General features: G+C 39.0%; 1 protein-coding gene across 2 annotated transcripts in view; it reads left to right on the top strand.

Annotated features, from left to right (window-relative positions):
- Agps (alkylglycerone phosphate synthase) overlaps window positions 1–16,736 on the top strand; it is a 97,748-nt gene that overhangs the window by 9,217 nt on the left and 71,795 nt on the right. For both annotated transcript variants that reach the window (XM_075984829.1, XM_075984830.1), the window contains exons 2-3: window positions 13,830–13,919; window positions 15,299–15,389. In XM_075984829.1, the coding sequence (XP_075840944.1) occupies window positions 13,830–13,919; window positions 15,299–15,389 (181 nt within the window). The remainder of the gene's footprint in view (window positions 1–13,829; window positions 13,920–15,298; window positions 15,390–16,736) is intronic.

Below are 16,736 nucleotides of genomic sequence, written 5' to 3'. Positions count from 1 at the left end.
GGTAAGCTTAGTCTACAAGAACTAGTTCCAGCACAGGCTTCAAAGCTACAGAGAAATCCTATTTGAAAAAACCAAAAGTCAAAAAAAAAATCAGGGTTTTGCATAGTTTTCTTAAAATAGACCATCAACATCTTCCTTTGATTCTTAAGCATTTGTATAGTTAACATTGGATTTTTGGTACTAGAGTATGCTTCCTTAATAAGGAAAACGTACCTTTCCAGTAACTCAGTTACTATTGATGAATGTTCTGCTTTCTAGCTGAGATTTGGAACTGTAGATATCATCTTGTTATTCACTGTAGAAACTGCTCTGCGAGGCGAGGATCGGAGAGATGGATCAGTGGTTAGGAGCACTGACTTCTCTTCCAGAGGTCCTGAGTTCAATTTCCAGCAACCACATGGTGGTTCACAACCATCTGTAATGAGCTCTGGTGCCCCCTTCTGGCCTGCAGGGAGAACACTGTACACATAATAAATAAAATCTTAAAAAACAAAACAAAACTGCTGTGTGACTACATGGATGTATTATTCTTGTAGTATGCTTGAAGTTACTAATCAGGAGTTTTGGTAAGGACACCAGTCCTGTTCTTGTCACTACCTCACTCGAACTCTCAGCTCTTTATAGTTACTCAGTTAGAGGTTTCGTACCATCAACTGGGGACCTTAGAATAAAGCAATATGAATTACCTGATTGACAGACTTTACAGGGCCTGCTCAGACTCTGCATTTCTTCTAAGAGGGCATGAACTCTACTGGAATCCAGCTTCAGGGCTATTAAAATATCGCCTAATTTGCCATGCCCACCATGGCATGGGTTTTATACAATTGGTAGCTTCTTAATAAAAGGAAATCTAGTGCTTAGGTACATGTATTGATTGGGATTGATTTTCTTTTTCTAATTTTTTTTGTTTGTTTTTTTGTTTTTCAAGACAGGGTTTCTCTGTGTTGCAGTCCTATCTCTTAGCTGTCCTGGAACTAACTCTTGTAGACCAGGTTGGCCTCGAACTCACAGAGAAATGCCTGCCTCTGCCTCCTGAGTGCTGGGATTAAAGGCATGCACCACCAACACCAGGATTAGGTTTTAAGTATTTGTTTGAGTTAGATGAAGCAGAAAGATGAATTTATTATTATTGGTTTTAATTATTTTGTGTATGTATTCAGGGAATTGAAGCCAGGACATTGAGCATATTAGATATGTGCTACACCACTGAACCATATCCCCAGTCCTTAATTTGTTCTTCTATGTGTGTATTAATGTTTTCTAATTAGACTTTCACCAGTTTTGTGGGGGACTTTTCAGGTGATATTTCTTCTAAGACTCATTTTAATATTGATAATTATTGGCTGATTCTAAGTGATTCTACGTAAATGTCTTGCTGATTTCTCCAACTCTGCACCCATGAGCTATGTTTGGTTATTAGTTTTTCAGTCCCAAAATGCCACTGTTTCTCTTCACTTTTTTCATTAATGATGCTTCAACCCAACATGTCTCCTACCAGCATTGAGCTCCATCCCCACCCTTCGTGCAGTCGGATGGAGCAGATACATTTCCTTAGCTGTGTCTCACAACCTTCACTGACACCAACTCAGATAAAATTTTAATTTTTCCAATGCTGGGAACAAACCTAGAACCTTGTCAGTGGTCTCTATAGCTGGGTTTTCTTTTCTTTTTTCTTTTTTTTATCATATATATCTTTTAAAAATGATTTCCATTCCATTATGAGACCAGTATGTGCTCAGGGAAACTGAGTGCTGCATGGTGGTGCTATGCTAACTTCTAACATTGCACAAGTGATTGGCAGATAGATACGGTGTCGAGGATGTAATAAATTTTATAATCATTGTGTACAGAGGGAGTCATAAATCTTTGAGAACGATAGAAGAAGCATTTCAGAAGAACTGCTCCCTGCATTAATAGTTCTCGAGGGAGAGAAGGGCATTTCGGGGAAGAGACTGGAACAGGTACAAAGATAAGCCGCCATAAAAGGGCAAGATGTCCTAGGAGTGGTGATAAGGTTTTTGTGCCTGGGAATAGCTGGAGAGCGAGCAGTCTTTAAAGATGTTGTTGTTGTTGTTGTTGTTTTGCTGCATGGGTGTTTTGACTGCATGCACATCTGTGTGCCATGCACAGGGTGCCTACAGAGGCAAATGGAAGCAGTTTGAAGGCAGAATATAGAGTTGCACATTTGTTTACCAATAGTTCCTGTTGATGCTGCTTGCTTTCTGTTGTTGCCTGTAACTTTCCTGTTTAGCTTTATGCTTTAGTCACGTGGATGTGAAAATCCTTATGCTTTTCTACCTCTGCTTAGCTGTAGTCTCTACCATCTCCCAGAGAACGCTTGGAATGCATGGGAGTTGCATGCCACCCCAGTGAAGCCAACTACTTTCAGCTAGAAAGGAGCACTGTTTGCCCATTGCTTTAGAAGACTTAGTACTCACTGTGGCCGTAGTTTGTGCTACAAACAGGTGATCAACTTTCTCACTTTGCTGTGTGATTACTTTGCTTACAAAGTTCATGTGGAGAACCATGCAGTGGAGTTAAAACAAAAATCTCGTGATGTTTTAAGTAAGTTTACCATTTTATTTCATAGCTGTCCTGGGGACATGAGGGCCAGGGCTGCAGTTTGCATTCGTCTGGATCCTAGTGTGTCAGGTGTTGTTTGAGTGGACCCGGACCTGGTGTAAAGACAGCTGTATTCCTGAACTAAGAAGGAATGGATGCTGATTGTAAACCTCCTAGTTTACAGAATGGTGTGACACCATGGAACTGTTGAGTGAATGTGGTAGAAAGTAGTAAAAACGCAGCTGGACTAAGAGTAGAGAGGGGCTCAGTGGCAACAACACACTTGGAATAGAGGAAACAAACATCTAACAGCCGCCACCTTCTGCACCGGGAGGTCTGGTAGGACTGAAGAGCAGACTCTGGCGGTTCTGCTTTGCAGGCCATTGTCAGGAACATGGGCCTCATACTCACCAGGGATATGTATCTTTGTTCTCATTAGAAATTCTTGGTGGCTCTAAGGAGCCATGGCTCATTGTTGCCACCATGTGAAATGTTTACCATGCATACATGGACTTTGAATAAATATTCTTGTGCTAGAGGCAAATTAATTGATTAAAAAAAATTTAATTTTGTGCTTATAAGACTAAAATGTAGCCAGGTGGTGGTGGCACACGCCTTTAATTCTAGCTCTTGGTAGGCAGAGGCAGGCAGATCTCTGAGAGTTTGAGGCCAACCTGGTCTACAAGAGCTAGTTCCAGGACAAGCTCCAAAGCTACAGAAAAACCCTGCCTCAAAAAACCAAAAATAAATAAATAAAAAGATTAACATGTATAAAACTAGGAAAAGTTGTATAATAGATAATATTTACTAAGATTTAGCTAAAAATTCCTTTGGATAGCTCTCATTTGCCTGCGTTCCTCTAAGAGTTGGGCAGAGGTCTGTGAGCCCCCTGCCTGGGAAGCACATCTGTAGTCCCTGTTACCCTTTCCCCCTTTCCACTCTTCCCTGGTGTTCCCCATTCATTGCTGAACTCCACGTAGGTGAGTGCAGTGGGCTTTTGTTTTCTTTCTTTCAGTGCTAATCTGTGGATTTGGAAAAGGCTGGTGAGAGCAAGTTGATTTTATAGCACTGACCTTAAGTATGATCTTCCTTGTTCAGCAGATGAGCCTTCTGCTCTTGGCTTCTGCTCAGGCCCTAAAGTAATGTTTTCTTGTGTGGATGACTCTATTGGAAAATCCTAGAAGTGTTTCTTCAAAATGTGAATTTTAAGCTCCCACTGCCAGACATTCTAATCATAGGTTAGGTTTACGGTGGCATCTAGAACTATGCAATTAAAGTGAGCAACGTCATATAGCTGGTGTGAGTGAGTCCTCTAACAGTGTGTGAGTGTTCATGAAGAAGATGTTGGGTGTCTTTCTCTATTGCTGTCCACTTTACTGCCTCGAGACAGGGTCTCCTAATTCACCTTTTCCACCTCAGTGTTGGGATACAGGCATACCACCATTCCTAGCTTTTATGTGGATGCTGGGAGACTGAATTCACATCCTTGCCTTCATAGCAAGTACACTTTTCTGCTGTGCCATCTCCTAAGTCCCTGTTCCAAGCTTTGTGAGGCTCATCCCCCTCCCCCTTTGGGTTCCTGGAAGCAAAGATGACAATCTCAACTACCTGTTATCAAGCAGAAGGGATGCTACTGATTATTATTAATATTGTAGGTAAAACAGGAACAGCTTTCTATAGCAAGAATACTGACTATATCAAGTAATATAATGTTCAGTTTTGTCCGTTTTAGGCCTTTGCTTGGATGGGTGGTCTAACCCTGAAGGACAGTTTTCAAAGAGAACTAGGGCTTGATATCTGTAGTGACTGGCTTGCCTAGGTGTGAAGACAACTCTCTGTTTTGTTCAGCTTTACAGTTTATACAGAACTGCATGACTCTTTAAGAAGGCCTTTGCTCCCTTACTGAGTCATCAGTTCAGGAAACCTAAGATCCAGTTCCTTTTCCAGTTGCTAGATCAGGAAACGAGTGGGAGCAGTTGAAATCAATTAGATTTTCCAGTTGGTACTGGAGAAGACTGAAAGTCCTTCCAGAATCATTAGGTAGTTTAGATTAAAAGCAGACAGTGAAGGAGAAAACAGCCATGGAAGTACAGTTGACGGAACACAAGGAGAATCTATATGGTCTCTTTCCTTAGCTGGCAGTTTCTGATGCTGATTTGGGTGGTTTTCAGGATAGAGTAAGTTACTTGTACCCTTTTAGGTCTTTACAAGGTAGGCGCCAAACTTGTATAGGAGTGGGTGGGTGTCCGCTCTAGACCAAGGTATGCTTGACTAATACTCGTATTTACATTTCCAGAGACACTCAAACATCAATATAATTTTAATAGGCAGAATTTGGGGTGGTAGTTAAGAACAGTGTTGGAATAAGGGCCTGGTGTGCCTGGGGCTTGCCACAGTATTGTGTCAGTTTGAAAGGGTGGTGTTGCCTCACTTACTCCAGTTTTCTCTCCTTAGACCCCCTTTCTTGTTTCTTTGTCTACAAGAATGTCCCCTACTGTGTTTCCTTTTGCTTTTATTTTAGACACAGTTTTCAACCCTTGATCCAATCCTGCAAACTATAAAAGGTTTTGACTGTGGAGAGTTAAATACGCATTTGGTTTGTTGTATGTTGAACTTGTGATTGTAGCATACTTCTGTTTTTAAAATAATGCTAGAAACTCCTTTTTTAAACTGGGTGGTAGTGGCACTTGGGAGGCAAACGCAGGCAGATCTCTGTGAGTTTGAGACTAGCCTGGTCTACAAGAGCTAGTTCCAGAACAGGCTCCAAAGCTACAGAGAAACCCTGTCTCAAAAAAACCAAAAAAACCAAAACCAAAACAAAACAAAAAAACAAACCAAAACAAAAATCATGATAGAGTTTGGGAAGTAATTCTAGACACAGAAGAACATAGTTAAGCACAGCTTCTTGGTAGCATCATTTTCTCGGGTGGGCTCTGTTTGCTAGAAGCAAGCACATCTCATTTAAGAGAGGCTTCCTGACTCAGCTTTAGCTGCAGATACCTTGCAGCTGTCTTAAGAGGACCTGCCAGCAAACACTTAAATTGTGTTTATGAATAGTCGACAACATGATTCTTGGTGGTGGCAGGGACCTTGAAACACCATAGAGTTGTGGCAATAAACATAGCTTCAGCCAGTACCACTACCATGAAGCTAGACTCTCAGAAAGCTAAGGAATAGGGTGAATCCAACCATCAAAGTCATGGCTTTAATCCTAGCCATATTGCTCAAGCAAATTAAAGACTCCTGTGGTCAGAAAGAGGGAGAGATAAACCTCTAGACAACTTACAGTGTGTTTAAAAATATATGTAGGTAAGCCGGGCAGTGGTGGCGCACACCTTTAATCCCAGCACTTGGGAGGCAGAGGCAGGCGGATCTCTGTGAGTCCTGGTCTACAAGAGCTAGTTCCAGGACAGGCTCCAAAACCACAGAGAAACCCTGTCTCGAAAAACCAAAAAAAAAAAAAAAAAAATGTAGGCTTTAGAGAGAAAAAAAAGAGTTAGGTGTGGTGGCACACACCTTTAATCCCAGCACTTGGGAGGCAGAGGCAGGCAGACCTCTGTGAGTTCAAGGACAGCCTGGTCTACAGAGTGAGTTCCAGGACAGCCAAAGATATACAAAAAAACCCTGTCTCAAAAAGCCAAACATTAAATATAAAAGTCAATGAAATATAGTTTAAAATAAAGCTACATAAAGATGGAAAATACACAGAGTCTGGATACTATATGTTATTGTGTTGTCTTTGAATTGTTTGATTGCTGAGGAAGGAGCAAAAGCTGCTAAAAGATATTTGGTTATAAATGCTGCTGGATTAATCAAACATATATATTTTGAAAATCCCTTGACTTCAAAATTCAAGTCAAAAGATATATTACTTTGGAGAAGAGGTTTTACTTTTGTTTCCACAGGAAATGAGATACTGTGGATTCATTCTGCTTCAAGAAAAATCAGGTTTGATCAAAGAAGAACCCCTGAGAAATCTCTGATAGGAGCAGATGGCCCAGATGTCTGAGTTCTACATCCAGAACCCTTTCAAGACTGCTGGCTGAGATGATCAAGTCTCACAGGATACTCCAGTCAGGACTTGATAATAATTCTAAATTTTCCTTAGGTCTTCATAATTTTATCAGTGCCCCCAATCAGCAGGAAGTAGCCTAGAAAACTATGCCCACATCTCCCCCTAAAATAGATTATGGATATTTATTTTTGTTTAGAGTGTTGGTTACAAATTTTTATGGATAATGGTCAGGAAGAAAGCTAAACAAGGGAGATTCGATTCAGAGTTCTTGTTTTGAAAAAAAAGGGGGGGTGTGCTGTGGGACAGTGGTTTTGTACTCTGTAAAGATTTGTCACTTGTATTTTAATAAAATGCTGATTGGCCAGTAGCCAGGCAGAAAATATAGGCAGGGCGACCAGTCAGGAAGTATAGGCAGCAATGATAAAGGAGAATTCTGGGAAGAGGAAAGACTGAATCTGTAGCAGTTGTGACCTAGCTGCAGAAGAAACAAGATGAGAATGCCTCACTGATAAAGGTATCAAGCCACATGGCTAACACAGTCAAAAATTATGGGCTAATATAAGTTATAAGAGTTAATAAGAAGCCTGAGCTAATAGGCCAATTACATTATAATTAATGTAAGCCTCTGTGTGTTTCTTTGGGATTGAACGGCTATGGGACCAGGCCGAACAGAAACCTCTGTCAACAGTAGTATGCAGGTTTTACCAGAAGGCACATTATACAGATGACAAGAGAACTATCTAGAACTCACAGAACTATCTAGAACCCTCATCTTGTCAGAGCCCTGTAACTAATCATTTAGATTGCATAGCACATTATCCCCACCAGTGACCAACTTAATTAGCAAGCAGGTAGAGTAGGTCATGATGGAAAACAAAGTTATTTCTTTTTATTTTAAGCCAGCAAGTTTGTAGTACTTTATTACAACAGCCATAGGCAGCGTTAGAGGATTCAGTGATTATATTAATTAGCTTTTCTCATTACTGTGACAGCTTAAGGGAAGAAGAGATTGTGTTTAGATTGTAGTTCATTGTGGCAGGGAAAGCACCGTGACTGCTTTGTTTACATCTTTCTGCTAACTCAGCTTGTTTTGTAGAAATTATTCTTTTCAAATTGGGCATGGTAGCATATGTCTGTAATCCCAGCACTTGGGGGAGGGTCAAGAGGTAGAGAGGCCAGTCTTAGACTGCGTGAGGCCATGGAGTTTTCCGAGGCTGACTGCCTGTATCTTGAAAGTGCAGGTGACCCGTGCCTGCACTCTTCCACAATACCTTGAATAGACTGCAGGTAGGTCATGTTCAGTTGTGTTGTGTTTGTCTGCCCCACACCTCACAGTGTCTCCAGCTTATTGATTGGATGCTTTCTACAGTCCCAATTCTGTGATGAATTAGACTCACGGTTTTGCAAGTAGAGGTTCTCTCAGGAATATTCAGAGACAGAAGTGTCCATGCCCTGCACAGAAAGCGAAATTAGTGCACCTTGGAATTAGTGCATGGTTCCTTCTCTCTGGGAAATACAAGCATAATCAGATAAAGGTAGGGTGGTGCATTTTATATCAGGCAATAGGAGATAGTGTGTGATTCTGGTGCTGATCAAAGCCTAATGACATTCAGTTTATTTTCTAAGTCAGATGTCGCATCTCACAATTAGGCGTGATAGTCTATTAAGGTTTTCTCTAAAATAACTGTAACTATTATATATAGAGCCAAGCTGTTTGTATTAACTCCTTGTTTGAAAGGGAGATTCATATCCGATGCAGGCAATGTATATTGTAAACATTTTTGAAAACTTTCTTACTGAGCTTTTAAATAATTTTGTAGGATTGGCAGGCTAGATATGAAGATGACTTTAAATTTATTTCAGAAGACCTACATTTTAAGTTAAACTTAGAATATAGTATTAATCCCTCTTCCCCTATCAATCTTTAGATTTCTAGTGAGAACCTCCCACCCCCCAGGTTTTTTTTTCTTTTTTTGGATTTTCGAGACAGGGTTTCTCCGTAGCTTTTGGGTCCTGTCCTGGAACTAGCTCTTGTAGACCAGGCTGGCCTTGAACTCACAGAGATCCGCCTGCCTCTGCCTCCTGAGTGCTGGGATTAAAGGCGTGTGTCACCACCGCCCGGCTACCCCCCACTTTTTAAATAAAGAAGTTGGTGGTAATCTTTTTTGTAGGATTTCCCTCAGTCAATTCTCTCCCTCTACAATATTGACCTTGGTCTATGAGATTTTTTATTTCAATAAGTGTGTGTGTGTGTGTGTGTATTGCCATCTTTCTCATCACTGTTTTTGTTTTTGTTTTGTGAGACAGGGTTTCTTTGTGTAGCTCTGGTTGTCCTAGAACTCTCTCTATTGACCAGACTGACCTCAAAGTCACAGTCTCCTGCTTCTGCCTCTGCCTCTGCCTCCTGAGTGCCTGGCTCTCATCACTTCCTATTTCACATGATCTCCTTCTGGTTGTACCAGCCTTGAAGCAGTTCATCACAAGCCAGAGAATAAAGATCTTTATTAGAGAATCTTGAAGAGGGTTAGAATTTCTGTACATTGTGTAATTGATGCTGAGGTTGGCTTGGCCAGCACTGGGACTACTGACTCCTCTCGTCTCATGCTTCCAAACTGGAACAGACCGGTTAAAACTTACCTTCATCTTGACTGAGTAAGAAGTGAGGTGTCTTTCATTAGAATTTTATCAGAAAAGCTTTAAAAGTTATTAGCTAACTGATCTTAAAAAAATTGTTAACCCAGAGAAAAGTAGGTGAATTATCTTTTTTCTTTTTCTGGTTTTTGCATGAGAATACCTTGCTTAGAAAAAGTAATGGCAGAGGCCACATACTTAGACTCCCCCCTGCCCCCCAAAGCTTGTAATGTACTATTGACAGGAGTGGGGATGTAATGATCAGTATCTAGGTACAGACCCAGAAGTGAGCCTTCCCATTAGGACTAAATAAGGGAGCTCCCTATGAATTAGGATTAGCAGTACTAGGTCTAAACATTCCACTGAATGGCCAAGTAACAGGCCTGGGGAGTAGGAAAATGGTGTTTGCAAACCACACACCTCCTAGGAAAATACTGCCACCTTGTGTATATGTGATGCTATTTTATAAGTATTCGTTTTCTTTTATTGCAACAAATAATTCTTTTTCATATTTGTACTACTTGGTTCTGCAAGTTTGCAAAACTTTTTTTAATAGAGTAAAATCAAGCCAACCATCTTCTTTTTGACAGTAGGAAGAATCAGGTTTTGAAGACATCAAATTGGGTGTAGTTAGCTCCAGGAAATAGGAGATTATACTCATTTACCTATGGTTTAGTTGTGGAAAACTCTTTTATCAGAATATTTGGGAAAACTGTGGATTTTTAAAATTCTTTATTGTAGTTTTTCTGGTGCCCTGGGATTATTATGCCATACAGCCTGGTTACTATGTGATAGGGAGGGTATCATGTGCCTGCCTTCTTGATCCAGCCACAGTCATTGATTCTTAAATGTTTTCTTTAAGCTCAGTGTAGAATGACCACAGTGGGAACACAGACTAGTGCCTTGGAGAAAATATTAAAGTGGTTTCCTGAGGGTGTCATTTAGTGGGTTTCAGATATTGTCATGAGGCTGGGACACAGAGTTGAAGACTCACAACTTAGCCATGTGACCATGGCCTCTCTCTGTAAACTTCCTCATCTGGAAAAGGTGGGACAAGACACTAAGCAGCATGTAGCAGAGCAGACTAGTCCTTCTATGCCTGGACTGTACGAAAGAGATCAGGGAGCCACAATCCCTTTTAGGACATGTCCCTACTGACTCTCTCTAGACTTCCTACTAGACCTCACCTATTAAGGGCTTTATCATAACACCTTGCCTGGGGACCAGGCCTTTAACAAAAGGGAACATTTCTGGTTCAAAGTTTTGCAAAAAGAATTTTCTGATTGGGTTAAAGAGAAAGAACACACCATTAGCTTCCAACAGAAAGCTTGAAGATTCTTTAGGATAGTTTTTAATTTAAAATGTAAGGCCAAATATTCTTTAGCATTCAAATCTCCTTATTTGTATAGTACCACAGTTTCTACCTTACTACTTTGAGAATGGGACTCTACCTAAACCTGGAGCTAGACTGACAACTAATTGAAATACTACCCCAGCTATCTTCTTTTCCTGCTTCTCTCTTCCTTCCAGTCACAGGAGCATGGCCCAACTGACTTTTTATGTTGTCGCTGGGCTCTGAACTCAGGTTTGAGTGCCCTGCATCAAATGTTTTTATATACTAAGTATCTCTCCAGCCCTGAGCTGTGAAGTTTTCTTGTAAAGGTATTCCTAGAAGTCTATTCTACACCGTCTTCCACATTATGTAGGAATGTTGTAGGATTAGGGGAAAATATTAAGCCAGGTGAAACCCACACCTTTAATCCCAGCAGATCTTTGTGTGTTTGAGGCCAGCCTGGTCTACATAGCAAGTTCCAGGACAGTGAGGGCTATGTAGAGACTCTGTCTTAAAATAGAAAGAAAATAGGCATTAATGTGACCTATCTATAAATTTAATCTTTGAGTAGATGCTCTTGAGATGTTTGAGCATTTTTTTAAATAGAGACCATATTTTATTGATAACAAACCATGATTTTATTGTTATTTTTATTGCTATTTTTCATTTTGAGATAGGGTCTCACTATGTAACCTAGACTAGCCTTGAACTTGTGATCCTTTTGCCTCTGCATTCCTAGTTCTAGGAACCATTATTTCAAAGAGAAAACTTTTGGTTTTGTCTCAACTTTATGTATAGAGACTTTTTGTACGTATTTGGTTACTTGTATCTGATTCATTGTACTATACGCATGTTGTGTTTGTTTGAAAAATCTTTAGTCTATACCAATAATTGTTATAAAAATTTACTTCTCAATTTTTGCTTCCTTCTCCCTTGAGAATTAAGGAAAATTTGAAAAGTACTTTCTCTTGAGAGCATCTTTGTTTATTTTGAATTAGTGCTTTTACTGTATTTAAAAAGAGATGGGTTTCTAGCTGGGTATAGTGGCAAGCTTATTTTGAATTAATATGACATTAGCCTTTTTGAGTAGAAAACAGTTTTCATTTAGTTGTTTTCATTTCAAGCTGCATAGCTGAAACATTTGCTACTAATTTATTTCAGTAGCTAAGATCACACCCGGAACCCTTGTAAACTAGAACTAACATCATACTTAAGTGTGACTCTGCACATGCTCAGACCAGTGTGTTTCCTGTGATGTGCATTGCTGATTTTGGTGACAGTGGTCTTTGAGATTGTGAAATCTAGCATTTGGAAATGAAAAATGAAATATTGAAAGCCGATATAGTCATTAGTGGTTATCTGTAGATCTAGATTGGTAGTTACGTTGAAGCTGAAGAGTGTAGGTGGTTTATAAAGCTATCACTGACTTTTCTATGTCTTTTTATATTTTCAAAGTACCAATACTTTGGTTCTGTGGTCCTTCACCTTCTGTTTTAGTTTCTGTTCATTAACCTCGCCTCTGGTCTTTATTATTTTTCCCATCTACTGCCTTCAGGCTTGACCTGTTGTTCCCTTCCTAAGGAGTTCATTAAGTCTGAATGTGCTCTGCAGTTGAGATGTAAACACAGACATGTAAGCTGCTCTCGGAACCACCTTTGCTCTATCTCAGAGGTTCCGATAAGGTTTTTTTTTTTTTATTTGAGTCTAGTAATTTTTAAATTTCCCCCTTGATTTCTCCGGTTACCACAGAGTACATTGTTCAGTCTCCATGAGTTTGTATAGCCTCTGTAGTTTCTCACTATCACTGTAAGACTAGGGTATAAAAGATTATTTTCTTTTTAGTTTGTTAAGACTTGATTTATGGCCTAAAAGGTAGCACTAATATTTTAAGTCTGCTTTATTTTTTTTTAATTTTTTATTTATTATGTATACAACTTTCTGCCTCCACACGCCAGAGGAAGGCGCCAGATCTCTTTACAGATGGTTTGGAGCCACCATGTGGTTGCTGGGAATTGAACTCAGGACCTCCGGAAGAGCAGACAGTGCTCTTAACCTTTGAGCCATCCCTCCAGCCCTAAATCTGCTTTATTAATGTGTCTGCTAGTAGTTGAACTACCTTATATTGGTCTTTTTCATTATAGCAAAAAATTAAAAATTCTGATGTATTCCTAGCACATGTGAAAGTCAGGTTTCTGTTCAAGTGAGTCCCTAGTTTTAACCGCAGTTATTCAGACCATCTTATGATTTATTTACTTAACACTATTAAGGATCAGTTTCAGGATTTTGAGCCTGCCAGGCTATCTCCCATGCTTTAAACTTAGTGTACAAAATGAAGTATTGATCTTATAATCACACTTCTTTTCATTTGTCTTTGAATGAATTAAATTTATTGATTGTAGCTCACTGTGTAGCATCTACTGCTTATTACAGTGAGTTTATATTTAGAATGGTTAATATGTAGGCATTTTAATGTTCTCATTTTTATTTCAACTAATAGTAATAGACATAAGATCTTTTAAATGGTTGGTTTTGAAATGTTTAGCAAAAGTTACTTTTAAAAGAGTTAAAAGTTATGTTTAGTTTTTTTTGTGTGTGTGTTGTGTATGAGAGAGAGAGAGAGAGAGGTGGGGGAGAGAGATAAAAATAAAGAATAGTAATATTAGTTTTAAGAGGTAAACTCAACATGAAAAGACTGAAATGAGAGACTATGACATTTTTTCTAGTATCTTTTGTTTTACCCCTGCAATGGTGAGCACATTGTGAGCCTAGTTCGTGAATGCTTTGTGTGTTTTGGGAAGAGTACTAGAGTAAGACAAAGGGCTGAGGGGCTCAGAGGTCGGCACATGAAAGTCTGTATAAGTGAGTTGATCTTGGGGTTTGCCTTTATGGTTTTACACGTTTTCTTAGAATTAAAGTGGAAATGGTGGTGATTGCTGGTAGTATGACTGATAGTATGATGTTATGTATATAGGATATACATATATATATATACTTATGTGTCTCTGTGTATTATATGTGTGTGTGTGTGTGTGTGTGTGTGTGTGAGAGAGAGAGAGAGAGAGAGAGAGAGAGAGAATGCATGAGAGTGGTGTATGTGGGTATGTGACGTGCATGTGGAATCTAGAGGTGTTGGGTTCTCCAGGTGGTTGTGAGCCACCACATGTGGGTTCTGGTTGCCAAACTCAAATCCTCTGTAAGAACAGCACACACTTTTAATTGCTGAGCTATGTCTAGCACCAGCATAGGTCTTTTATGTGTATATACATATGTATGTTTTCTTCTCATTAGACAAGAAGTTATGAAATGGAATGGATGGGGCTATAATGATTCCAAGTTCTTCTTCAATAAGAAGGGCCAGGTTGAGCTGACTGGGAAAAGGTAACTCTGCTTTTTAAGTTTATTTTATTCCTCTTTTCCTCTTCCTATATTTTTTAAACACATGAAAAAGGGAATGGTAGTATGATGGTCCCTCCTCTAAGCATAAAGTTACCAGCGTTTTTCTTTTTCTTTTTTAATATATATTTATTAAATATACAGTATTCTGTCTGCATATCCCTATAGGCCAGAAGAGGGCATCTTATCTCATTATAGATGGTTGTGAGCCACCATGTGGTTGCTGGGAATTGAACTTAGGACCTCTGAAAGAGAAGCCAGTGCTCTTAACCTCTGAGCCATCTCCCCAGCCCCCAGCATTTTTCTATATTCCCTTATATCCTATATTTTAAATTCTGATGGCATCATAATCCTATACTTTTATATTTTTTAAATTAAGCTCTAATATAATCATTTATATGTTAATTAATATGATCACTTTTCTAAAGTAACAAAGCTTGTTAAAATATCTAATGTTTTAATCCATATTCTCGTTGGCCCTGTTTTCTTACAAAAGATTTCTAAAGATAGTTTTCTGAATCAGGATCCAAAAGAGTCATCCAGCCACCGCTGGTCCTCCATGCTTTTGATCTATTGGAAGTGAATTTCTTTTTAAGTCTGGTAATTTCCATCTGGGTGTGGGTTATAATGAAAGGTAACACCTTTAAGGTTGTTAGGACCGCATTACTTAAGAGCAGAGGAGATGTGGTGGTCCTAAGAGACTTTATCTAGGGCAGTGGTTCTCAACCTTCCTGATGCTGCGACCCTTTTAGACAGTTCTTCATGTTGTGGTGACCCCAACCATAAGATAATCCTTGTTGCTACTTCACAGCTGCAATTTTGCTATTGTTATGAATCATAATCTGAATATCTGATGTGCAGCATGTCTGATAGACGATCCTTGTGAAAGGTTGTTCTACTCTCAAAGGGGTTGCAACCCGTAAGTTGAGAACCTCAATCTAGGTAATGATAGAAGTAGAGAATTTACCTGCTGGTTTAAGAGACTGGAGATTTGCAGTGCTCCCTCTGTAACCAGTATGGGTTCCCTAAGGCTTCGTTTCCTGCATCACTGAGTTCTGATCTAAAGACATGAGAGAAAGGAAGGACAAAGGTATATTCTGTCAGCTCTTAAAGGTGGGCATGGGGAAGGTGGGTACTTGGCATATTTGCTTCAGGGGTAGGCAGTTCTCCCCTCTCTCCAAATCCCATACAGGAATAAGTCCCCAAACATGGATCTGGGTACTCTGTAATTAAATATGTAGTATGCAAGCAGTTTTGTTAATAAAACGTTTAGGAACTGCTTGATTATTCCTAGAAGCAAGATCTAAACTTCACTTTTGGATAAAGATACCTCTCTCTAATATTCTTTATCTATTGTACCTTAGGTACCCTCTCAGTGGCTTGGCTTTACCAACTTTGAAAGACTGGATCCAGAAAACCCTTGGAGTAAATCTGGAGCATAAAACTACCTCTAAAGTAAGCAAACAGTAGTTATAAATGTTCAGTTGTGCTTTTCATGCCTGCTCAGCTCTCATCATAGCTTGTTACATTGTTTGGTGCAGTTTTCTTGTGAAGCCTATTATACTGGGCTTGTTTAGTTCAGTTTTTCTAGTGTTGGAGATCTAGATCCCAACCTCAGAATTGGCCAGATTTATCAGGCAGACTTTCTGTGCCTTGGTGATTCTAAATTGAGCTGAGTGTAAAAATTGTTTTGTTTTGTACTGGGTGGCACTTAGTGCAAGCTAGTTCATTCTGTGAGAGCTGTTGGTTTTACACAAGGCTTACATTAAAATAAGAGGCCGATATTATTGTAAATGTTATAGGATAAATATGTGCTAATTTAAGGTGAAAATATACTTTAATATTATTCCATATAATTTTTAATATTAGAACAGCTAGGATACATGAAGAATTACATTTAGTGAAAATGTGAATAAGATAATCAATATTTTAATTAGTTTTATAGTGGTGTTAAAAAATTTTAATCTGACCTGCTGTCAGTGGCCCATGCCTGAAATCCCAACACTTGGGTGGTAGAAGCAGGAAGATTATAAATTTGAGATTAGCTTGAGCTACATAATGGGGTCCTTACAGAAAAGAATAAAGCCAAAATCTTCAAAAAAAAATTCTTAAACTTTATGCATATGAAACCAATGAAATATTTGGCATTTCTTTATATTGTCATTATTCTTACTGTTATTTTGCTATGCATGGTAGTCATCTCATCTCTCCAATTGTATATTCAGTCCACAAGTATGGACTGTCTTGTGTCCTGTATTCAGCATGTAATTGTTTCTAGGAGTTGGAGCAATGGCTTGGTAGTTGAGAACACTTAATACTTTTGCAGAAAATCTGGGTTCAGTTCCCAGAGCCCACATGATGGCTCACAACAGTTTCTAACTGCACTTCTGTTTTTTAATAATTTAAAGTGCCAGATAGCATATTTGTTAGAATTCTCTTGGTTATTTCCTTTTAGTAACTATAAGATAAATTTTATGAAGGCAAGACCACACCCTTCCACCACCCATCCCCATTGTGCCTAGAACAGTGCCTGGCTTTTTGGAGTAAAAGTAAATATCTGAATGAATAAAGTACTTTACCAGACTAAGAAAGAATAGAAATATCAGACATTTTTGTTTGTATTTTCTTATATATTCTTTATCTCAAATTCTGTATTAACTTTCTTTATATTCCAGTTTATATGTTTGACATGCTCTTAGGTGCTTTTCACAACACTTAGTTTACTTAATCTGATTTCCATATAGTAGCAGGACACGTTTGGTTGTTAATTTAACATGTGAGGAGACTGAGGCTCGTGGAAGA

Source organism: Microtus pennsylvanicus, chromosome 9 (assembly GCF_037038515.1).
Source record: "Microtus pennsylvanicus isolate mMicPen1 chromosome 9, mMicPen1.hap1, whole genome shotgun sequence".
Lineage (NCBI taxonomy): Eukaryota > Metazoa > Chordata > Mammalia > Rodentia > Cricetidae > Microtus > Microtus pennsylvanicus.
The sequence above is the reverse complement of the archived record's forward strand: the minus strand, read 5'-3'. Positions and strand labels throughout refer to the sequence as shown.